This window comes from Pagrus pagrus (assembly GCF_965226575.1).
Source record: "Pagrus pagrus genome assembly, chromosome: 12".
Taxonomy (NCBI): Eukaryota; Metazoa; Chordata; class Actinopteri; order Spariformes; family Sparidae; genus Pagrus; species Pagrus pagrus.
In genome coordinates this window covers 14,166,048-14,191,332 of record NC_140196.1, presented here as the reverse complement: position 1 = coordinate 14,191,332, position 25,285 = coordinate 14,166,048, and the positions used below count along the sequence as shown (strand labels likewise).

At 40.2% G+C, this 25,285-nt stretch overlaps 1 protein-coding gene across 5 annotated transcripts; it reads right to left on the bottom strand.

The window, feature by feature from the left end:
- Nucleotides 1-1,665: 1,665 nt before the first annotated feature.
- On the bottom strand, nucleotides 1,666-25,234 carry lpin2 (lipin 2). 5 transcript variants are annotated; one of them, XM_084368429.1, is made up of 21 exons: nucleotides 25,073-25,234; nucleotides 17,836-18,067; nucleotides 17,479-17,679; nucleotides 14,476-14,571; nucleotides 13,600-13,964; nucleotides 13,390-13,497; nucleotides 13,160-13,286; nucleotides 12,468-12,807; nucleotides 12,275-12,377; nucleotides 11,919-12,106; nucleotides 11,324-11,417; nucleotides 11,165-11,234; nucleotides 10,981-11,073; nucleotides 10,789-10,871; nucleotides 10,322-10,469; nucleotides 9,748-9,896; nucleotides 8,496-8,582; nucleotides 7,875-8,027; nucleotides 6,349-6,463; nucleotides 4,965-5,068; nucleotides 1,666-4,520 (listed from the first exon to the last, which is right to left on the bottom strand). In XM_084368429.1, exons 3-21 carry the CDS (start codon nucleotides 17,668-17,670, stop codon nucleotides 4,376-4,378), a joined length of 2,760 nt encoding a protein of 919 aa, XP_084224555.1. In that variant the 5' UTR covers nucleotides 17,671-17,679; nucleotides 17,836-18,067; nucleotides 25,073-25,234; the 3' UTR covers nucleotides 1,666-4,375. The 5 variants fall into 5 exon arrangements, with proteins under 5 accessions (XP_084224555.1, XP_084224554.1, XP_084224553.1 ...); XM_084368428.1 differs by lacking the exon at nucleotides 17,836-18,067; XM_084368427.1 differs by lacking the exons at nucleotides 17,836-18,067; nucleotides 25,073-25,234 and adding an exon at nucleotides 20,790-21,148 and having other exon boundaries at nucleotides 13,600-13,961.
- Nucleotides 25,235-25,285: the final 51 nt, after the last annotated feature.

The following is a 25,285-nucleotide window of genomic DNA, read 5'->3' as shown; positions in this document are numbered from 1 at the left end:
TAAAGCAGACACAATAAGTAAAACACAGAAGATTTTACTCCACATCAGTACTTTTCATACAAAAGTACATTTTGCTGATAATACTCACATACTAATGCAGGACTTTGACTTGTAATGGAATATTTTCATAGCGTGGTGTTATTTTTACGTAGAGTTGCTGCAAAAAACGTACATTTTTTCTTGATTCTGGCGCCTCCTGTGGACAGAAGTGTTATGAGCGCCACATGTCAAAGATTTTGATCCGGCTAGTGTATGCATTTGTTTGGAAGTGATTGAAAGAGAGAGCATATTTTAAACCTTTTCTTTGTTATACACAGTTGTTCGCAGGATGCATTGTGATGAGGTATGTGTTGCTATGTCAGATTAATAACCAATAATACAAGAGTAAAACAAAGAAAACTTTGTTTTAGCTTCTTTCCTCAGGCTGTGAGACCCCTCAGTTCACCCTCTGCACTCTGCCATGAGAAATAGTTTAAATTTTATGACTTATTTGAGAGAGATTAGTTGAAATCTGACCCGATGACAGGCATTAAGAATAACAACTCTAATAATTATACAGAAAGTCCATTTTCTTGCCGATGGTCTTTGTTTGCTTGTGGGTCATTTCATGCCAACTCAACCAGAATTCAGAACTTTTCCCAGCTGATGTCATGGATTTTCTCAAAACCAAGAAATCATGTATAGACATCCATTAAAGTCACAGGACCTTGCAAAATGCTATAGCTGTACTTAAAATAGAGCTAAATGTCATAATATTTTCTGATTCTGTACATGTGTTTTCTCAGCTTCTCCAATTGCTTATTTTTCACTGGATTTGGAAGAAATGTGCCCTGAACATGGAGACCCTAAGGAACATTTGCAACAAGTAATCATTTAAATAGTTGTTGCTGAATGTAAACAGTAATCAAATTAATATGTGTTTTTTTTTCCCAAATGAAGAATCTGTTAATTTTATCCCCACAATTTTCCCTTTGCTGCAACCAAAGTATGATTCTGTGTGGCATTAATATATAAAAGATCATGTTTTGGTGTCTTTGTCCTGTTAGAATCACAGGACAAAGACACCAAAACATTATCTTATAGAAAATGGCAGAAAATGTAAATAATTGAATAAACCTTGAATCTGTACTCAAGTACAGTAGTTACATTCAACCACTGACAAACAGACATGAAATGCATGAGGTTTAGCAACACATCAAGCTTTTATTAATATTACGAACTCATCTGGCTTACACAAGATTAGGAGGCAAAAAACCCCAGATGGGTGATTACGTAAAGTGGGTGTGGATGAAAAATAAATTTCCCCTCTTTTCACTCCTGAGACTTGAGAGGATATTCCAACAGCAAATCTAAGAAGCTGGAGGAGTTTATTTAGCCTTCAGTTCAGCCTCTGTTAACCTACAGTAAAGATAAAAACTTTGTTTTGTATGTGTTTTCTATTTATCAAAAGTCCCCGGAAGTACTGCTTTTAAACGTTTTTCAGGTTTGTGTTATTCAGTACAACAAATTTGGAATCACCTGAGGGAGCTGAACTGCAATGACCTTATTCAGATATTGTTACTTAAAAAAATACAGGGTAAAAGTTTCTCCACTAGCCTGGAGTTACTGTTGAACTTTGGACTCAGGCTGAAGAAAAGAAAAATGTAGCACACACACACAAACGTATTCAGTTAGAAACTTTATTTAATACAAATATGACCACAAGCCACACTTTGTTAGCTTCATTAGGCCTGCATTTTTTTTCTTCTTCTTACAATGTATATTGTTCTTTAAACATACTTTAAACCACATTTCTATACAAATCAAACACAGCATACACTTAAGGTATTTCTGTTGGTCAGACACAATCAAATAGCAAGCATTACCTCCAAACAGAATGAGACACACATAGTCCCACAGACGATCATACACTTTATAAGAAATAAAACAAAAAAGGCATCAAAGACAGAAGAATGTGATGATCAGCATATATACTCGATCATTTTCCACAGCAGTCGAGTGAGAACAAACAATATTATATACCACGTATCCCAGGATCATAGAGGATGAAGTGTGATTCTTCCACACAAGATGCTTTACTTTCATAGAAAGAATGGATTTCATTTTGTTAATCATAAGATATATCTATTTGACTTCACCAAACTAGAGAACAAGCAAACAAATCAAAGCAGAACACGCATCTTAATCATCACAAAAACATCTGAGCTACAGAGTGAATGCGGCAACACTTCGGCGAAATAATGTCGGCTAAGGGTGACAAATGAGGATATAGCCATCATCGGAAATTGTGCTTTTTTTTCGTTCAATGTTTCGTCTGAATCGTTTCTGATTTTTTTTTTTTTACTGTTGCACTTGTGATCCATTTCAGTGGAGTGCCACATCTGCCCACAAGAAACGCAAACACATATAATGCCAGTTAAGCGCTTCAAAAAGCTTCTTGTACACAGTCAAGTATTTCCTGTTTATTTCCAAACAAGACCCAATGGCTCTTCCTCTGGTCACCAGAGGCACAGGATCAGTCTTTTCTTGCTCATTCACTCACTCACTCACACACACACTAAGGGGTAGCTCTATTCAGCACCCAAAATAAACTATTTTCTTTAAATCCCTACATTTTGTCATGCAACCTACAAACATAACCCCACCCCCCCCCCTTTCAATCATCACTCATATTGACATGTTTCAGACAAGCTGATTTGTCTGTGGTGTCAGAAGGTCACTCACAGAACAAAGAGGTAAAACTAGAACTCTTCATCCCGCATCAATTGCATACTCGGGTCTTTTGTCTACGGAGACCTTCAGTGAAGTGCATGTAGGTGAGAGGTGTTCTGAGTTGTGTCTCTGGGTGCAGCTTGGACAAAGTGCGTTGGATAAGTCTCTAAAGCCACTGAGGGAACATAAGCAAAGGGGGAACCATCCTGTCACCCCCAACAGCAGCAGCACTCAGTGATTAGGTATGCACACGCATGCACACACTTACATCATCCCATAGTGATCCTACGCAGGACCACACAAACTGAAATCCTTCATTTTTAAGCCCTCTCCAAGATCTGCTTATTTCCACTGTTCCAACTCAAGCGTTATCTTTTACATTTACACACATATTTTAATACTAAAGCTGCGGATTGTGAGGTTTGTGCAGGAATGTGCATGTCTCTTACATGTTGAAAGTTTCACTGTAAAACAAAGACTACAGATCGTTGTGAAAATGGGATACAAGGCCGAAAGAAAGATCGTACAAGGCCGAGCAGTTACTGTTAATCTGTGACCAACAACACAAAATGAAGTTTTTCCACATTGCATTGGTGATAAATTACTTTTTCAGACAAGCAAAGGCATCACGATAAAAATCAATAACTTAAACATATCAATTACCATAAATAATGACTGCATCGTTAACAAAACACACTTGATTCGCCAGAGCTTGTAGAACAGAACACATTTCAAAATAACAGCGCAACAATATACCATGAAGCTGCTTCATATTGTTTTTAAGTCACTGTATCTTCTCATACTTGTTGGCAAAAGTACGTCCCTGTTATGACCTTGAATATTCACAATACCAAACATGACTCATTCAGTACGAAGAATGCAAGCTCTGCAGGGAAAAGATGAACTAATGAATACAGTCAGTCAGGAACTGAGAACAAAACAACCTACTGTAGCTTTCTGGAAACTAACTACTGTGTATGGTTCGTAGGTGGTGTAGTAGTCATTTGCCAGCCATTATCACTGTTTTACTTATTGTACAATGTTTTAGAACAGAATAAAGCCTCCAAATAAAGCCTGGATACCTGCGTGTAGGCAAACATTTCTACTTCCAGCACATGACTAGTGGCCAGTGTTAATTGCCTGTCTCTTTTTCAGTTTAAACGTTTTGTCTTGCTTCTTCAGGGCTTTCAGATAATGTGAAAAACTCAAGAAAACAATGTCTTTTCCTTCTGCACAGCTGAGGGCTAATGCCTCGTGTGGGGCTTCAGTTGCTTCCCTGATGGCAAATGCAGATCATCCTGTTTGCTGGAGAGAAAGGATGGGCCTCAGATCTTTATCCCTTTACAGTGATTGGGACTAAACAGTGAGAAACGATGATAATTTAGTCGTGATTAGTCTCTCGTCTCTCAGGGATGAAATTTTTTATGGATTAGTCACCAGGATTTACTGTTCTGGAGATGCTTTTACTCATCTCTATTAGCTAATTACAGTTAACGAGATTTTTTTCTGTTTATGGTAATAACCCTGTTTCTGAGTTGTGCGTGTGTACGTCTGAGTTGTTGTTGTTGTTGGAAAGTTTGGGTTTCAGTTCATGTGTTTCCTGGAGATGCGTTCACAGTCCAATTGCATGTCTATGAATACCTGTGTATCCATATAAACGGGATCAGAGCAGTTCATCGGGGTTGATGACTGGTATGGGCTGCCTCCAGTAACAGAAGGAGCTGTACTCTGGCATGACAAAGGCCTCGTTCTGCTCTTTACTCAACAGAGGGAACACGTGCTCCACCAGCTCACTGAGCCTGCTGTAACTATGGAGAAAGAGACGACAAACGTAGGGTTAGACAGAGACAGAGAGTAGAATAATTAGATAAATACTGGATAAATACTAGAACAATTATTCTTTTAGCTAGTTAGCAATCTATAACTAAAATAAACTGCAGAATTCTTCAAAAAAGAAATGCAGAGATTAGTCAATTAATCAATTAAAAGAAATGCGTCAAATATTTTGGTAATTAATTATTGTTAGTCAGTTTTTAAGCAAAAATCTCAAATAGTTGCTGGTTCCAGCTTCTTAAATACATGGATCTGCTGCTTTTCCTTATCCCTTATGATAGAAAAAGGAGAGCTAATCTTTTAATCTCTTAAAGTATCCCATGTGGTGGGTACTTTATCAGATATCATAAAAGATATTATAACAAAGAGTTTGGTTCTGAATTAGTTCTAAGAAAAGTGCAGTCAGTTGATATACTTACGAGGACTTGTTTCCCTTGGTCTGTTCCTGAATCAGCTCTCCCTTGGGATTGACAGTGAAGATCCTACACACTGGAACTCCCACCTCTTTATAGGCAAACACATCCTGTGTGGGGACAAAATGGCAAAAAAGTCAATCTGTGATCCAAATTTAGGAAAGTAAGTGCGACTGAAATTAAAAACACAGGACTTGCTACACTCCACAATTAAGTTTTCAGATGCTAATTATTCAATTATGACGGTAAAACAAACACAAAATGTTCTGCTCTTGTTTCTTTAAAACATTAAGCAAAGGCCTTAGTATTACACAAGAACCCAGCCCCTTCATAGCCATCTTTGGGGTACCCCGTATACCAGCCAGCTTCACTAACAAGCTCAGCTTCACAACATCCAAATGTTTGGATGTTGTTTTTGTTTCACTCATTGCCTGTGGACTTACTCTGTTACAGTGGAAAAAGCGCAAATCCAGCATCCAACACATCCTGGCTGACTGATTTAATGTGCTTTCCATCACTAGAAAAGGTGAAACTTTCCCTGAGCGGTTTATCTGCCAATATATACAAAGACGACAGCCTTGCATCTATTTTTTTAAGTAAGTGCCGTGAACATCCTTCCTACTGTATTTTCCTGTTTTATTTATTTTTGTCTATATTTGTGTTTTATTTATGTTGTTTTCTTATCTCTTTCTAAGCATCTTTTTATTTGACATTTGTACAATACTGGTTTCTAATAAAACTACATGAAAAAAATGCTAATTTTTTTCTCAGATAAAGTATGTAAATGAAGCTGTTATTGTGGTTAAAAATTAGCCACTGGGCTTTTAAAAGCCAACCGAGAACACACCTGATTATATAATTTTCAGCAAGTAGCTCTCATACATAATACACACTGGTACAAACTGACATAAGCACAGTAATAACATTAACCACAGATTTCCTGTGTGTGTTCCACCTAATGCACGTAATGGCAATATTTCTGAGACTGAATGTTTTGGTAAGTACAAGACTGTGTTCATGTTTGTGTGTGTTAGTTTTGTGTTTTCTTTTCTTTGGCGAGCGTTGCAGGCAGACAGAGATTTCATGGCTGACCCAGTGTCTAATCTGGGTGTTGGTGTTTATGCAGCTGAAGACGGGACGCTGTGCCCGGCTTGAGCTCCCATCCACAGACGATGTCACATGGGACCAAACTCCGCCAGTGACCTCAGCTCAGGTTCAGCCCAGAGCTGATTTCATATGTTTGTGTCTGCTAATTGATAGCCAAAGTGTCATGTTGATCTCACAAGACATCATGTCTGCATCGACTTCTGGAAAACACAACTCCCTGACATGTAACGAGCGAGCGCTTTAATGTCTGGTAGTCTGCTTTCTCACACATCCATTAACTCACATTAGTTCTATTCCCAAAGGCGGCGTAGAATGGCTGCTTGTTATGCTGGAACAGGTTCTTGATATCTGTAAGGCATTCAATCTTGAAGATCTCTGGTTTCTTCTCAATGACCTCCCTGAAACAAACAGAATTTGATTAGCCTCACATATGCATGTCCTTATCATGGGTCAACCTTTACATACAGTAGGATTACATGTAATATACTGTGTAAAGCATTTAAAAAAAACCACAAGTTACAATATAGCCTAAATGCAGGGATGGTACGGATGTTTCTGTTACATGCAAATGAAAGCCGGAGGGCCATGTAAATAATGCAAATGTGTGCAACCTGAAGACATTACACAATAATCCACATGCTGCAGGTTGCTCTGGCGACACACGGTAAAGGTCAAAGAAAACACAACTAAACTGGTAACAAAACGGAAAGTTTGTTTTTTTTGTGCTGACCTTTGACAGGGCATGGGTGCAACTGAGAAAAAACACTGGCTTTGGACATGTTATGTTCATGGACTTTATAATGGGCCTGTCTGTCTGTGTGTGTTGTGTGCTTACAGTACTTAATTAAGCCAGAGGGAAGGAGATGGGCACAATAATTTAGCAATGCAACAAGCCTCTGACATTTATGTTCATGTAAATCTATAGCTATAACACAAGGTGTTATAGTTGTTTAATTAACTTGACATTAACATATGCTGACATTAACTGTTGCTGAGCTCCATAAAATACTAACTCTGGATCAGCCACATGTATTAAATCTTGTTTACCAAGAGCAGAATTTTTTTGGATAAATTCCCAGCTGAATTGTGCAATGAATACACAAATTCTCTCTCAGTGTCACTTGGAACTGTCAGTCAATCAATCAAACTTTATTCATATAGAGCCAATATACAACAAAAGTTATCTCATGACACATCTCAATTTGGGATTTTTTACGGGAAAAATTAAGACAAACGACAGTCCTCTCCTATAATATTCCTCAGCTCAGTACTACACAGAAATAAGCAAGCTGCCATTCTCTTAAGTTTAACTGGCTAATGAACAAACTTGTCAATCACACATCTAATGTGATGCCGTGAAGGCTTTCCTGCGTTTGTGAAGAAGCAATTCACAGCTTTTCAGAAAAGACTGTCCAAACCAGGAAATAAAAAAGAACGAATAAAGTCAAGAGACAGCAAGAAAATACTGGGTAAGAGTATATTTCTAGGCAAGGCTACCAACACAGCTATTCACTTAGACTTGAATTTTCAGTAGCCTTAGCACCCACAGCATATGAAAGGCTAATATTAATGAATGTGGATTTGGAGAGGATTTGAAGTCTGAGAAACTTGAGGATATCTAATCTGTAATTAAGTTGGCAGACAAAAAGGATTATAGCTTGAAAGGAGACAAATACCAGGTGGTTTGAAATCCGAATTAAGATTTGGTGATAAGGAGGATTTAATGTATGTGATGCCTTTGGGAATAAGAGGTATTTGGCTTTATGACACCGGGATTCATAGCGATTATATTGTATGTTATTCTTATACCTGTGGAAAGCAGAGAAAAGGCTGCTGGGAGACAGCATGAGAGGTCCCCGGGGTAGAATAGTGCCTCCGTCATTGACCCACTGTAGGTAACCTCTTGTCATGTCTGCCATGCCGATAGCCCGTGCTGAGCAGTACAAGAACTTGTAGCCGTTCCTGCCAAAGGAGAGAGCTCATTAATGGCTGTTCCACTACAGTTAAATATCATGACCATCATTAGCAACTACTAAGAATAGCACTTTAATTAGATCACTTATATCAGTTGCTTTCATTATGTGCAGAAGTCATATGAATTAAATGAACATTTTACTGAGGAAAGATTATATTTGTAATTACTACTAATAGTCGTTACAGCCCATTTCCTCTTATTTGTATTACATTTTCTATGCTCTGCCTGACTAAAGCAGCAGAGGATATTCATGGCGCTTTTACTTTCTACAACAATTCTGTCCTGATTATAGTTAAACTTCCTGAGTCATCCACCACAAAGCACCCCACGCAAAACACAGTGAGAAAATATCCACTCCACAGGGAGACGGTTGGGAATCAAAACTGAGACAGTGCAAACTACTGACCAACCATTCACCTTTCCTCTTTGATTAATCAGTGTTGTAAAGCACTTACTCAGCTACTGAGTGGTAGAGCTTGGCAATGCCCTGGTGGGTCCAGTCCTTCCCCAACTGTGGCAGGATTTGTCCAAACACATCTGACCTAAAGCATTTAACAAACACATACAAACATTAGTAACATATAGGCAGAGATATCCCATCTGCCGGAGACATCACTGAGAAATGTAGCAGATGTAGAGTGAGAGTCAAATAAAACATGTGCGTGAAATAAAATGAAGCAGATCGGTGGTGCAGACCGTTCTTAGAAGGTCACATAGAGCACCATAACTACTATTCATCATAAAAAGGGAACATTATAGGCTGTTCCCCACTAATGAGGATTACAGGCCCATAGGCGAGGCACTGTTTCAACCTCAACTTATGTCTGTGTGTTCAGACTGAAATGTAAATGGGCTCATTATAGCCCATATGCTCTTTGCCCAGTTATTCAAATAAAGCCACATGTCACAGGTTGGCCTTAAGGGTCACAGAGATAATAAGCTCCAGTCAGTCGGGACCTGTTTGATGTTGACCACCTATGAAGTGATGAATGGGCGTCAAAAGAGATGGAGCCAGATTTGAGCTAATTAAAAAGCTTTAGATAAATGCAACTGGATTATGGACTTAATATCTGCTAGCTGACAAGGACTTGAAACTGTCCATGGTAATGAAGCTGCTATGGAAACACAAGATGTCTAAGAAGGGAAATGAAATGTTCTGTTAAACTAATTCATCATCCTCTTATTTATTTCTTCATCATCCAACCTATCCAATGTTCTCTGAAGTCACTGATCATTCACCTGTTGGCCACCATCTGTGGTGATCACATTAGTCATCAAATAAGGCACCTCATTTATATATTCATACATACACAGTATGAAGGCAATCTATAGATACCAGAGGACCATAATGACTAATGAAATTGCACTTTTGCAGATGCTGTCTTGTCAATGCACAAAAATACTTCCTTTCTTAAAAAGATAAACTAGATATCCACTGTATTTTAGAAAAAGTGATACAGGCTTCTGGGTTGGCCTACAAAAATACGTCATCCCTACAGCACTCTATTATGAGCACACACAGGCTGATATGCAACCAAAGGGAACTAAGGGTGAACTAACCACAATCAGTATGCTTAAATATCTGGTTTCCCTACTTTCACTGAAAGCTGTTTTACCACAGTGTAGTAACATTAAAGTAGAGTAATAACTCAATTAGGTTCAGCATCATTACTCTCCTCAGATGAAATGGTTTGCGGAGGCACGTACTTGGTGATGGTGCCATCAATGTCAGAGATGATGACTTTGTCATCCCAGTTCCACAGGTAGATGGTGCCCTCGCAGCGGCATGTGCCCTGGTATTGGGTGGTGATGCTAAACGTCACATCATTAGGTCCCTCCTTCAGTTTCAGACTGGCCTGGTAACACAAAGAAAACAGTGAAGGCATCTGGAGGCACAGGCAATTTCATTCACTAACATGTGTCCCTGCAGTGCAGGCATTACTCTCCAGTATGATTTGTTTTGCCACAGTACAATGAACATGTGCAGGTCTTTAGAGCCCCCTACAGACCGTATGTGGAGAAAACACTATGAAGTTAATAACTAGCCAGCAGAGGGAGCTCTACACTACAAAATAAAGCCTTTCAAGTACAAATCCCATTGAGAAATATACACCGTTTGTAATCTGAGCAATCATCTATTCTCAAAACAAGCAACATTTTAATTTGAAAATCAAACTGTCAAATTAAAGTCCAACTTAAAATTGTTATAAAAGTTATTAGGCAGTAGAATGCTAAAATAAGTAGGCTTGAACATTTTGAGGAAGGAAAAGAATGCACTTACTATCTGATCAGAAGAGAGGCGTAGCGACTTCCTGTAAGTGTGTGGGCTGGGGTGGTGCTGACTTTCAACTGGCTGCAGTCTCTCCTGACAGGATACAGCGCTCACCTCCTTGGACTCTTCATCGCTGGATGAGTCTCCTGCTTTCGGCCTACAGGAAAACAAAACCATTCATCACTAAAACAAACAAAACATGTTGTTGTAATATGTTTTGGGACTTTGATATTTTTAATCTTATTGTACAATTTCTAAACTGTTCAAGACATGAAGCTGATTAAATTCATCAAATAAAATATCACTTCACATAATCAGCCCTTCATTATCTACCAATATAATATGATTTTGTGAGTTGTCATAAAACAACATATTTATGAAGCTTTGGATTTTTTACGATGTCACAACAGTTCAGCGTGTCACTGAACTCACTTGACTCGTATCTTCAGTATCAATAAATTCTTGGTTCCACTTACGGCAAGGGCAGTTTCTCCTGAGACATGGAGGGTCCTTCCTCCTCCAGATGAGAGTCCTCCTTAGTTTCAAGCTTGGTCTCCGACTGGAAGAATAAACAGGAAAATACCCCGACATATGAAGTAGATATCAAAATGAATGACTGGACACAAAAAAGCTTTGTACTTATGACACTTCTGAAAGCATGTGCACACCTGCTTGATTGTACTATCTGCCCTCTTTCGCCAGAACCACCAGCGGCCTGACTTCTTTGGCATTTTCTCCTTCACCCAGGCCTCCTCTGTAGCCTAAGAAAAACAAGAAGACAAGACAAATTACAATGAGCTACTTGCCAATTCATACAGAAGACATAGAACAGAAAACCAACATCACAGTTACCTTTGGTAAATTCTTCTGAAATGCTTGTAGACTCAGAATCAAAGGTGCAGCTAGTGTCCAATTATAATACCTGAGAAAAACACAGACATTGATTAAGAGAAAATATTACATTATATCTCTCCAGTACCATTCACAAGTGATATATAAATGCTTACTTACCTATTTCCTATCTTCACTACCAGGTTGGGGTTATCTATAATTGCTGGGCTTTCAGCAAATTCGTGATAGGTGATGATATGCTCCATGAACCTTTCTGCAAACACAGAAGAAAGAGGAACATTAATTAGAGACAGAAGATGGAAAGGTCAGTGGTGGCGAGCCTTAACGTCTTACTTAAAGCCACACAGAAAGGTCAGGAAACTTTTTCTTCCATCAGCCACATCAATTTGGAGAGAAGAGTGTATGTATGTAGATAACCATATAAGTGTAATTATTTGACACTGAGAAAGATCAGAGAAAAAGACAGAGTTGTCAAGAGTACTGTTGGGATTCAACCCTTATAAAATAGACTAGATGGGCTTAAAAAGAAATATCGGGGCAGCATTGGTATCATTTCACATTCCAAGATTAATTTTCGTCTAGAATAAGAGACTGCACCCACAGTGGCTGGAGGCCTTTTTTAATGTGGCGAATACAGTATGGAAAATTTTCAGTTACACAATGAATGTAGTATGTCTCCACTGGCTTTCTATCCTAAATGAAAGTACTAAGTGCACTTTCAGTTACATTTTTTATGAGTGCCATTCCGATGTACCTTTGGATATTTCAGCATTTTCTGTGAGGCCTCCACACAGAGAAAGAGTGACGTCGGGGAGGTCACTCGCTGAGTCAGACAGACACTCTGTCCCGCTGTCAGCTGCTGCACTGCCCACAGACTGTGGAGACTGTGATCCAGAACGCATCTCGGAGTCCATCCAGTGCTTCGTCGCTGCCTCAGACTCACTGAAGCAACACAAGAGAACAACACGTCATGATACTTGTCTTTAAGGCTTTTTAGAGAAAGAATATTTATGCAATGTTTAGTTTTTAAAAGACCACATTTAACTTTTGATTTTTAATTACAACAGGTCAAGCAGTGACATTAATACGGTGCCTCTTTCATGATCTAACCTCTTAGGAAAATATCGTGCAGCGACATCAGGTTCAAGTACATTCAGGTCATCTAGGTAGATATCCTCAGGACCCTGATGCTGGCTCCTCTTTGGGACACCTTCTTTCAACAACAGAATTTGTATCTGTTAATATACAATAATAGCTTGAGCTAACCAAGAGAAAAATTGGCAACGGATAAGCACAAACCCACCTTTCTTCTTCGAGGGTGAATCGCTCAGTTGGCTGTTACAAGGGGTGGACGTGGCAACACTGGATGGCAGGACATCCAGGGGCTCTGCTGGTGTTATAGGACTCAGAGAGGTTACGGTGCTGACAGATGCAAGAGGATTCATGGGTGTTACGGTGGTGATAGGGGTGCGTGGCTCGGGCTTGACGATGGTACACACTGAGGAGGAGGGAGCAGCTTCTTCCTTTTCAATATCTGTCTCGTTCTCCATGGCCTCAGAGCTGAGGATGACACGGAAGTGGGTGCTCTCTGATGGGGTGATGGTCACGGTTTTTAGTAGTTCTGGTTTCTCTTTTTTGGTGACCTGGAGATTGGATATCAGGGGGACAGCAACTAAGATGAGTATACTGAAAAAGCAGAGGCTGCATTACAGTAAAGTGATGTAATTTTCTGAACTAACTAGACTGTCCTACTCGTGTTAATACTTGCCTTTACCCAATTAGTAATTATACAAGTCTATAGCGATGATAATTTATTAAAAATCTTATTGTGTTAGTATTTTGTGAAAACACCAATACTCCTCACTGTATTCTAGTTGCAATATTGATAACAAGGTGTCCTCAAAGTGCTTTTGAGGAGATTTCAAAAAATACAGCCAAAAAATATCAGGTTTTTTAAGGCCATATTGCCCAGCCCTACTGGAAAGAAGTGCTTACCCTGGTTGTTTCTGGAAACTCTCCCCAGGTCCACTGCATGTGGGACTCAGCTCTGAGCAAACTCTCTGAGGGCCTGACCATCAATTCAGAGTCACTCTTAGGAGAAAAGGCCTGAGACAAGCCGTGACTGAGAGGGAAAGAAAAACAAATGCAAACAATAAACAAGATAAAGTATTTACTCGTCTCTGCTACGCCTTAGCTGATGGCTCTATGTTCATGTCAATACATACCTGTCGTCTGCCGGCCAGTCCCCATCAGACAGTGGATAACCATCAAGGTTGTGTCTGGCTGCGGGTAATTTGGGGTCAATGTCTCGCATTGTGGTCACTGATGGTGACCTAATAAAGGGTGAAACAGACACATTATTTAGATAAATACAGCCATTTCTACTTCTACAGATCTAGGCTACCTACAGCAGTGAGCATCGGTCCCGAACCCACCTTGAGACACGCACTGCAGCTTCCTCATCAGAGCTCAGGTCCATCTCAAAGATCTCCTCATTTTGCCCATTGCCGGACATAGCAGCAGTCGTAGCAGCAGGTGCGTTAGCAGCAATAGCATTACCAGTAGTGACTGACATCGGCGGGGTCAGCTCCTCTCTTCGGGGGTCTCCTTTGTGCTTCTTCCTCCGTCTCTTCTTCTTTTTTGTGGCCGTGGTGCTCGGAGCTGGGGGTTCGGGTGTGTCCTCTGGGTCAACGGGGTCATCCTCCAGATCTTTTGCTGCCCTGTGCTCAACCTCTGACATCCAGAACAGGTGACTCTCGGTGGGGATTGGGGAGGTGGCCAGGTGGGCAGGGACAATCTGCTAAAGGATAGAGCAGGAAAATAAGAACTTGAGGCTTAAGATAAACAAGTGCAAACCAAAGCAGAATGAATCGGCTTTGACATTGGTGTCAAATCCTGTGACTCAAGTCCAGGGTCACTGCTGAGCTGTCACAATGAGAGTTCAAAAAGCTTGAGCAAGAGGTCACTTGCAGAATGTAGGAACTGCAATTGAGTGATCGCCTCACACAAACACTGCCCTGCACTTGTTCGTCAAGAATGTTAAAGTTGTTGTTGGGTCAAGGCATCGTGAGACACTGTCTTTCTGGTGTAGAGACTACAAAAACCATGCTAGTGTGATCACCCTTATGAGTATGGAATATCTTCACATAAATACTTCAGGCAGATCTCACTGAATGACAAATACATCAAAAGGATGCTGACTTTGGCTACGGGGCTAACACACAAAACAATCTAATTCCAAAAGAAGTTATGCTTCACAAGCAACACAACGAAACCTGGAAAGATGCTGCTGTATTTAATTTGCTGCTTACGTTCTGTTGCTCAGATTCCTGGACAAAAAAGGCCTCTCCATTGTCACCAAGCTTCATGTGCAGTTCCACCGGCTCTCCATTCACTTCGATGTCGATCTGGAAGATTTTGCAGAAGATACAAGCAATTTAATGTAAATCATAAAGAGGATATTAACGTCTAATCTGCCTGTATATACTTTATGTATATATCCCAATTATGACAAGTTGGGTCTTGTTTGATTATACTTCCAACAGACTGTCAGGCCACATCGAAGGCCTGAAGCTACTTACAGCCCCATCTTTCTCCAGGGGCTATACAAAACCTAATAAGTATATGGGTCCTCTGGGCTTGTGCTCTGTGAAGCCTGCCAATAGAACAGGGCCATTCATGTTTGCCAGGCAAACCCCAAGCGAACCCGAGGCCATTCAGAAACTTGACACCACATAAGCAAAAAAACAGGTTGCGTCTGGCAGAGACCACAGAGGAGGCAGACTTGCTCTGCTCAGTCTGACAACCTGAAACCAAATCATCAATATTAATTCTCAACCAATGGCCACTCACATCATCTGTTTCTTTTTAAAGTCTTGCGATCTGTCATGTTATATCTTTCGTTCTGCTGGTGTCCTTTGCTGCTGGTGTGGTTTCTGAGCAGCCTCTAGATTTAATTTCACCCCCTCAGGGTTGCTAAGGGGAATTTATGTACAGTGAGTGATGGCTGAGAATTTCAATGACCAATTATAATGAGCCAGAATGAATGAGGGACCTCTTCAACCTTTCACAGCGTGCGACAGGTCACTTGAGTTGTGGATTTGCCAACAGCTGCCAACACCATGCTGGATTACTGGAATTAGTGGAGGCAATCGCTGCCTGCAGATACCCAAAACTGAGGCAAAATATTGAATTGTTTCTCTCTGAGATCAAGAGCCTGTGAGACTCATGTTTAGTTCTCACAGGAAAAGAGCATGTTTAGTTCTCACAGGAAAAGAGAAGAAAAGAGGAACTATCTATGCATAGCTGAGTAACTTTTTATCTCAGAAGTCTTTAAAATCAAACAAAACTTTAAAAACACTGATGGTTGCCAACTTAAAAGACTAGTGTATGGGGACAGACACACCATCCACAGCCAAAACTTAATTAGTATTTGGCTAGCAACTACAGTTTGATTCCCACTCTGAATTTATAAAAATATCTGCATGTCAGGAACAAATACCACATGGTTTATCTGGTCCAGTACCTTAAAAAAATATATATATTTAGCAGCAGCCCTCGAGCATCTGATAAGTGAACTCGGGGACGCATGCATAACTGTTTGTTACACAACAGCCCTTGTTGTTGAGTCCGCCTTCTTCACGTTTCCTTCCCCTCCCACGCATTCAAGTTGTAGAGCTGTTTCCATAGGAACCACTCATTCAGTCCTCCCTCCGAGCCCATCAGCATTCTGGGTAGGTGGTGAGACAGTGTCAATCCCCCACAAATCATCACTTATTCTGCTCCACAAGCAAGCAAATAAGCTTTTTTCCAAGTCAAAGTGCCCAAAGCATTACTGTTCTAAGAATGGACAAGTTCACCATTGATAGTCAGGTAGAGGGAAGGAAAATTGAATTATAACTACTATTTAATTTTAGCCATTACTAATTACTTACTGAATACACCAAGGAATATTCTGAACCTTTATATAACCAGTTGAACTCAAGTAGCCTCATTTTCACACACAAGAAAGGCTTAGTTATCTGATGCTAAAGCAGGTTTCCATTACAATCCTTCAAGTAGATTTTCTAAAAATCCATGATATTCAGCTGTACATTTAATTCCTACAACATCAACACTTCTACAGAAAAAGGCTTAACTTTCTCACCCTACCCATCAATTAGACCACTGCAAGGGTGCTACCAAAATGCAATTTTCTCAAGAGAGATGTAAGCGCTAAAAATAGCAGTTGTTCCTGAACATTGATTGATGGGATCTTCCCTGCAGGTGAGAATATAAAGTAGATAGATGCTACTATCAATGAGGGAGAAAAGCCCAGAGCATCCAATCTGTGCTCTGTAAACACAACCAAAACATGTTCCTGAATGATTCAAAGATGCTCCCAATCAAGCCATTTATTCTGGCTAAAGCCCTCGACATCAGAGACGGTAGTCTGACTTCTAAATGGGGCAGCTTGTATTCAGTGAGGTACAGAATTGACAAAAACATGGATCTTTTTCATTTAAACATTGTTTTCTGCAACAATAAATCTGAAAGAAAAACTGACATACCCATTAAAGGGCAACCAGGGCTCCACCAATTAAACACATTAGAGGGTGTTTACAGATCCCAGGGAGTATTACTGAATATGTGGAATAAGTAGTATAAAGCCTTCTGTGGCCCTAGAGGAAGCAGGATGTAATCTGATAAATTGCCTCCAGTGATGTATCCAGGTTAATGTAGGCGCCACTATTGAAAAGAAAGATGAATGCTTGGAAATAAACATATCTCTGGGTCTGCTGTATCCATTTGATTATTTGTTTTTAAACTGTACATATTGAATCCAACAGTGTTATAGAAATGTAGTGCTAGATCAGTGGACTGCTTTTCAAAACCCGGCACCTAAATGCTACCTGGGCTAAGCACCACCACCCTGTTCAGTACAATATTACAATACTTGACCGAAAACTGCAGCATCACTCTCACAGACTGTTAGTGTGATCTCTTTGATCAATATCTATTATCCACATCCCAATTTTATTGACATTGGAGAGCTAATGTGACGTAGGTTCAGAGAAAAGTCAATAGAGCACATTTTGTACACTGACATACTTAAAATAAAATTTGTCTATTAAGACAAATACGTGAAAACACTTTGGACACAAACTCATGCAGTACTAGCAACAACTTCTGTGTGTACCAATGTTCAAATTGTCTTAACTATACTGTATGTCATTTAAAAAATATTAACTATGTGCACATGGTGAAGAAGGGCCTCTTTCTTTAAAGGGAAACATTTGCATTGGCACAAACGCTCATACATTTCTTAAACTTACCACTTTCTCTTTGGAGCGCAGCACACCCAACTTGCCGAATCGCACATGGAACGGTGAGCACTGGTAGGTGCCGTCTCTCTGGCGGACAACCACAACATCAATGCAGCCCGATAGCGTGGCCTGATTTATGCCCTTATACAGTTCTTTGACGGTTACCAGCACCTGACCTGCCAGCTGGCCCACGTAGTTCATGGTGTCCGCCTGGAGGGGGGGAAAGAACAAAATATCATCTGAGTCAAGGGAAAGACGGGATAAGGAAGTATTGTTCAGCAGGAGCCCGGAAGAGGGGACCAATTTGGCCCACACAGGCTGTGGAGTCTAATAGTTTTCCACTTGATTTTCCTCGCATGCTCTCACTCTATTCCACTCTTGTTGCTTCTTTTAAGTATCTCCTTCCAGGCAGTCGCGCTGTCTCATTTGTCTTTTGCTTTCATCTCTGAGCTCCCTGCCTGCCTGCCAGCCTGCCTGCCCTGTGGTGTCTGTTATCTCCTGACCTGCATACAGACTGCCAGAGTGCCACTGTTACTCTGTCACTGAACGCTGTCCCACATGAGCAACATCAGAGAAGGGGGGCTGAATGATGGCTGGGCTGAAACAATGAGCAGAGACAACCTCAAGCAGAGTTCCCACTGCCCTGCTGCCATCCAAGCAGCTGACTTCCTGTTTACATTCATAACTCCCTGTATATACAAATATATCAAATACAATACGAAAAGCCATTCTGCTGTGGCTATAATTAAACATGGCGCAGGTTTTCTCAGACCATTTTTTGTCAATTGGGAGAAGCAGCTTGTAAGACTGTAAATTATTTTATAAGCAATCTGTTGAAGCCAGTAAAAAAGAGAGATAATTATACACAGGCCTGAGCTAATCATGCATAATCACACAAACGTTCCAGACATCATGTGGCGTCTTCCCCGAACTAAATTATTTTGCAGCCATTTGTGCACTGTGACACAGAGTGCGTATAACTATGAACTTAACAAACATGGTTCTGGTTTGCTCGGGTCAGGTCAGGGTCTAGTTTAGTGGGGCTTGTAAACACATTGCCCCGCTGACTTCATTTGGGTTTATGTAAACTGTAATGTTCACATCTCACACTGACCTTTTGTTCAGACCATGAGAGCAGTGAGGGGGGTGGTGGGTAAGACAGAGAATAGGGGCATTTGTGCAACAGTGGCATCATGGAATATGGGCAACTGGCATGATATGTTTTACCAGAGAGTATGCTAAGTGGATGAAATATGAATAAATGCAGGGTAGTCATAATAGTCCTCACACTGCTAACCACACACACCAGCATCCATCATGAGATCAAACAGTCATCACTGTAAATTGACTATACAAAGGGTTGTAGAGGTTGTAGAGTTGAGATGGCTTGACATGAGGCCTTCTGTCAACAACAGGAAACTCTAATTCTAATTCTTTCTGGAGACTTCAACCAATATTTGTAGAAAAAGAGGAGGGACACATACAAGTTGAGGCCCTTTGTTGACATTCACTAATATGGCACACTTCAGGGTAATGGCATAAAACTCTAATCCGAAAGTAACCAGTAGAGTCAAAATAAAAAAAAGTTTCTCAACACTGGAATAATCATAAATTCATTTTACAACAGAAGCTTTTATGGCAAAAGAAAGTTCTACAAAGAAATGTTGAAAAGCTGGACTATTTAATATATCTAGGCTTTGAATGGTTCTTTTAACAGCCTGGAAGATTTTATTGTAATGAGAACCAAGAATTAAAAATGAAATCTCAACAATGCAAGCAGTGGACAATTTGAAATATCTGAAAAATACTTTAATCTGGCATAGACAACTTAAATAAGGAATTAATACCATCAACCACACCTTCATGTCAGTGCAGATGTCATAATTGGTACAGAAATAAGAATCTAACCACTAAAACAAAAGCAGTGTGAAAGTACCATTCTCCGTTTTATAATAATTGGCATCTACAAGTTAGTAAGTATTAAAACATAGTACAAGGAACTTTTAACTAGTTATGAAACTGTCTCAAATTAATACTAATGCTTCCATAAGACCTACATAAGCAATTCGGGCCTTCAATGATAAGATTGGCCATTTCTGTAGAATTATTACAGCTATTATTGCCTGTCACCAGGTCTGATCCCGACTCACCCGGGTCAGATAAGTCTTATCTTTTTTTCAATTTTCACATTTCAACAAAATATGAACATTTCTTGTACTAGCTTTAAAAATACAGCAAAAATACATGGAAAGGTTACACCAAATCTGTATTTTATCGAGATGTTGATCACAACATTTTTTACCAGAACCATCAAAGACTATCTACAGCTGAACCAATGTTTTGTGGTTACACAGCGAGTCTCTCGGCATTGACTAAGGAGATAAAAAGTGTAATACATTAATGACATTTTTTTTTTATCTCAGAGGGACCAATGAACTCAAAAATGGTCTGAAGCATAAAAAAGAGACACACCTTGGCTGCAAATTAATTCCACTTTGGCTGTCAGAGGTAAAATGTCCACGTGGCATTTTGTTGGTCAATTCTATGTATGTTTGTATATTTATCTGGATATTATGTATCTCTGGAAACTGAGAACTGTCTTGTCATGGTAAATTTGGAGCGTTATGCAATTAACTTTCACTTTTATTTTGAGACACCAGAATGTCAGAGCACAGAGAGTACACAGCTTCTGTCCCCTGGACTGACACAGTGCAACCACCAAGAACAGAAAAGAGTAAGAGAAAGGAGTAAGTCATAACAACAAGGCTCAAAACATCTGTAAAATGTCATTATATCATAAGGATTCTATAACCAAAACAAAAAATACCTTTGCACTGGAGCTGTCTGGAAAGACGCCAGTATTCAGATATCTACAACACAATCACGTGTGACAAACATGCCTTACCTGCAGCTACTCATTTTCTTCCTTTCTGAGAACTGAGAAGTACACACCGCAAATAGCCACACTGCCAAACCACAAAGTATAAATTAAACAAGACATGGATAAGAAATGACTAGCAGATTAAACATGCCATGCAGGCTTCATGACTCAGCCTGAATATTTTCAACCATCTGAAATACAAACACTAAATCAGTGTCCCATCCTCTTCTTTTAACAGTCCAACTTATCCCTTAAAACACTTAACTTGACTGCCTAACAGACATCATCCATGTGATTCACTGTGGTCAGGTATTAACTCACTGGGCTTGGCTACAATAAAAAAATCACCCAAGCAACCTGCCAAACCAAACAACACAAGATGACTAACAGTGTTATAGGCCCAAGCTTTGTGACTGACTACCTGTCAGTGCTGACTCACCAGGGACCAAGACGACCTCAGAGACGAGGACTCATCACTGTTGTCTGTTGTGTTGTCATCTGTGCTGCTTTCCAGGGGATCCCCGTTCCCCCAGGACCTCTGTCTCTTCATCGCTGTTAGTGGAGCACCAGCTCTTGCTCTCCCCACATCAGGATACTCCAATGGGACCCTTTTTTTCCTCCCTCAGATTATGATGATAGTGCCTCCCTGCCATTCTGAATCTAATCTCAAATACGGCCCACCTAATCACGTTGGACAAACTCCCTGCAGGTGTAAATACCAGTACACCGCTATCTGACGCCGATAGCGATTGCACAACGCTGTCATAAACATTGTCATCATTCTTCTGGGACTATTCTTTACAGGATGTGAACTTGTGTTCATCCAGTCAGCTGACAGGACACAAAAGGTTCAGCCAATGGGATGGCCTCTTTAAGGTGGCGGTGTGTGGCTGATAAGGGACAGCTAATTCCTGTGAACGGCTATGCAATGTTTTTTCCCTGATAAGAGTACAAGCTCAGGGAAAAACGAAGCAGTACTACGCAGCGTGACGTTCATACAAAGTCAGTCACATGTACGGTACAAGCTGCATGTGCATGTTATTGTGCCTGAGTAATCAACAGAGGGGGTTGACAATATTGATTGGCTGCAGGAGTCAACCATTGGGATATTCAGTACATTGGACTTTAGTTGCTCATTAATACCCCTCAACTTGACATGTGATCACAAAAATAAACAGGTGAAAGATCAGTCAACACATATGCCTTTATCTCTGCAGGGATTAGTCTATATTAAATATCAATGCAGCTTGCTAAGATTAGTCCGAGTGCTAATTTTAATCCCGTCTACATTCAGTACAGATGGAGTGGGTACACTCATGACTCTGTAGTCCAAGCAATGATAACTTCAACCATGTTTTCGTCATCGGGGGGTTCTCACGGGTCCAACATCTAGTGTTCTCATGCCGGGTTTAGCGCCTTAGTGAATGACTAAGATAAACATAAAGCATGAGGCTCTTCCAAAAAGGCCTCAATCCTACTGTCCCATCTGCTAAGCCTTTTGTAAACACTATCAAACAAAACAGAGAGGCCCACTGAGCGCAGCACTGTTGGTTCGTCCTCCCTCTGTGCTAGGATCTGTTCTGTGTTTGAATGTTTGATAAGAGCCATGCATAATTTCATACAATACTCTCCTTTCAGAAAATGAAATGTTATGAGAGAAAAATTATTTCATGACTTGCACTGTGTACAGAAATAACCCAGCAGTAACTGAATCATCTAAGCAAAATAATCAACTTAGAGAGCTTTTGCCTTTAATAAAAACATACTGCACTTATACCATTAAGAATTATAAGACTAGGTGCCAGTAGGTGAGTATGGTCCTAGTTACTCTAACTACACAATAATGGTCTTCATCTGGAATCATCTGGTGCACATTTGTTTTGACAAAAGAGTCAGTCCTCAGACTGAGCTGGCCAACCAGACCACACAAGGCTCATGTTACACTCTTTCTAGTATAAGATTACACCAAACTGCACCAAAATGAGCCCACTTATTGTGTAACCTAAACCATGAGAACCTCAACCATAGACAGTGTTGACTTCCATTTTTACACATTCGACGGAGTCATACAGGACACAGTTTTTTCATGGGAATGTTGAAATCAAATAAACCCTCGAATCCCTAATTTGGGGATTTACAAAGCAGAAATGGTGAAAGCCTAACACTAACTCAGCTGTGTAGGATTGAGCCTACACCCTGTGAGAAAGAAAACACCAAAAGCAGCGTAAATGCTTTGTTTTTTCTTTTACGTGAAAGTATAAAAATAAACTTTATTTGCCACATATTTCTCAGTTGCATTAAGTGTAGAAAAGGAAAGTGTGGACAGATGCTTTTCATTTTGGTAACAATCTTCTCAAACTCAAACTTCAACATGCACTCAGCTGACTCAGCTGAGCTAATAGATGCATTACAACAGACCTGCAATAAATCTAATTTAGAGATGTGTTCATTCAGCTTTATGGTAATTTTGGAGGCTGTTACACGGTTATGTGTTATACTGCTGTGTGGTTACATGGACAACATTTATTCAATGCGATTGTGAAGTCCTTCTGATTAGAGATTCCAACTCAACTGTTCACACAATGGACACAAAATAAAGTGATGTGCGTTTACATGCCACAAAGCATTTTATCAGAATAAAACTTTTTTTTACATGTCCAAAGTGATTCTGTGAAGCATCCAATCTGCTGGGAATATAACAGAGGAAGAAGAAGAATAGGAAGATTTTATTGAGAAGATTTCAAGATTTACCCACATCATGTCCTGGGAACAATATTTGTTGTTTGAACATTATTTTTTGGTTCGATGGATTCAGGCTTTGTTTATCTTTTCAAACACTTTTTAAACAACTCATTGCTTCAAGCCTTTCCACCATCGCAGCGTTCAGCAATCCTAAAATCTCCCTTATATCAGCTACAGACAAACTCTGTTTTGCTACGACCGAGTCTCTATCTGTCCTGGAAACAACGTTACCTAACGGAAAATATTTAGACAACCAGAGAGAAACGATCGGTAAAGCGTTTACATGGTTATTAGGCGTCGCTGATATTTTTGTAAATGAAACAGATTATCAAAGGTTTACACCATCACACCATTCTCAATCTGGTTGAAAATCCACTCAGATTGGGCCGGATTGGTTCAGACTCTTCCAATTGAAGTGGTTACATGAGGCATTTTTAATCTGATTGGACTATATTTCTAATATTTAGTCTGCATACCACAGTACAATGTAACAGTTCCACCAATTACAGCCTCAATGAGCTCCACTCTTAAACAATTTAAACAAGAACTGAACAGTCGTGAAAATAGGATTAAATACAAGCTTGTTGTTGTATCAGACTGAATTAGATTACGCTAACAACGCTAATAAAGTGGTAACTAAACGGGTTACAATGCGCTGCTCAAGGAGGTGTCGTGATATAGTTGATTATTTGGGTATTGTATAGTCACCTGACAAAATAATCCAGTGATACACTGACTTGAGCGTCAGTGATTAAGTGACAGTATCATTGTGGGGCTATCTCATGTACACATTGACATAAAATGCCTGACAAGGTTATCTTAAACGGGCACTATGTAGTTTTGGGGAAGAAATTGGAATATTTAAATGTTAATGAGGTGATTATACAAACTAAGAAATATTTATTTGTTTCCATAAGTGAATAAACAAGCTGCTCTCAGAGGAAAATAAGGTCCCCACAACACTGTTTTGAAGCTTGAAAGGTGGCAGGGTCCGCCACATATAAACAATGTAAAACAGCATTAAATTGTGTTGTCCTTTAAGGTCAGTTTGTTTATTCAGCAATGAAAACAAAGTTTGTTTATTTCGTTTGTTTAGGCAGTGTGCCTTTAATATCTGTTTAGATACTAATTTCTTGCAGTAAATTCCCCCGAGAAATGACTTAACTTGCACTACTCAATGAAGATCTTTCTCTTCTGATCAAAATGTATTCCCCGAAAACGACACAGTGCACCTTTAACTAGCAGAAAAAACACTCAAGGTTCAAGTTAAATGTGTCCTCCAGCAGTTCGCCAACTCACCACCCACAGGCAGGTGGTTTGTTTGGTGAGGTGGCAGCGCTGCTGACATGTCAACAAAGACGCCTAACTCATTACAAAACGTGAATTAAAAGCACTACACAAGCTAGCTTCACGTCGCACCATGTTCTGGGGCTAAACATGCTAATTCAGAGATTAACGCTGAAATGTCATCGAGTAACGTAGACGTTACATCAGCGCTCCCGCGTTACATGGACGTATAGCCTACTGCGGAAACAAACGAAAAGGAAACCAAACACAAACCTTCACGTTATGCTTACAGTGTCCTGTAATGGTTTCCAATTGTAGAGATTCAAGTCATAAACAGAGGAGCAGAAAACAGAAGAGAGGAGGATAAATGAATGGAGACGGGGCTCAGCTAGCCGTTTGTCAGTCGGCTAGCTTCAATGTTATCGTGGGGTTACCGTTAGCTAATAGCAAACGGTGAAACAGGCACACTGCTAACGCTAGGTTTCAGTTAAAAGTGGTCTCGTTAATTCGCTACCCGCTAAATTAATTTCCAACCCTACAGCTGTATGACTGAGTTTAATTAATCCAGCGTCGGTGAAATATGTTAGCCGTCTTACAAGCTAGCTACCATTAGCGGACGGTACAAACAGAAATAAGCATTATCACAAGCAGCCACACAAACGGCTTGAATTCACCCCATCGCTGACTGTTTACCTTTCGGTGACTTCAGCGGGATGCTGCCGGTGAACGACGCTACGGTGTCTTCAGTGAGTCCCCATATCTCAGCCCGTGAAGCTCCTCAAAAGCCTCCTGACGTGTCCGTGTCTGGACCACCGTGGCTGACTGGTGCGGCTGGAGACAGACGGAGGGCTGCTGGAGTTGATGGGACAGAGAGCCGCGCAGTGGCTGCGCACTCACACAGCTGCT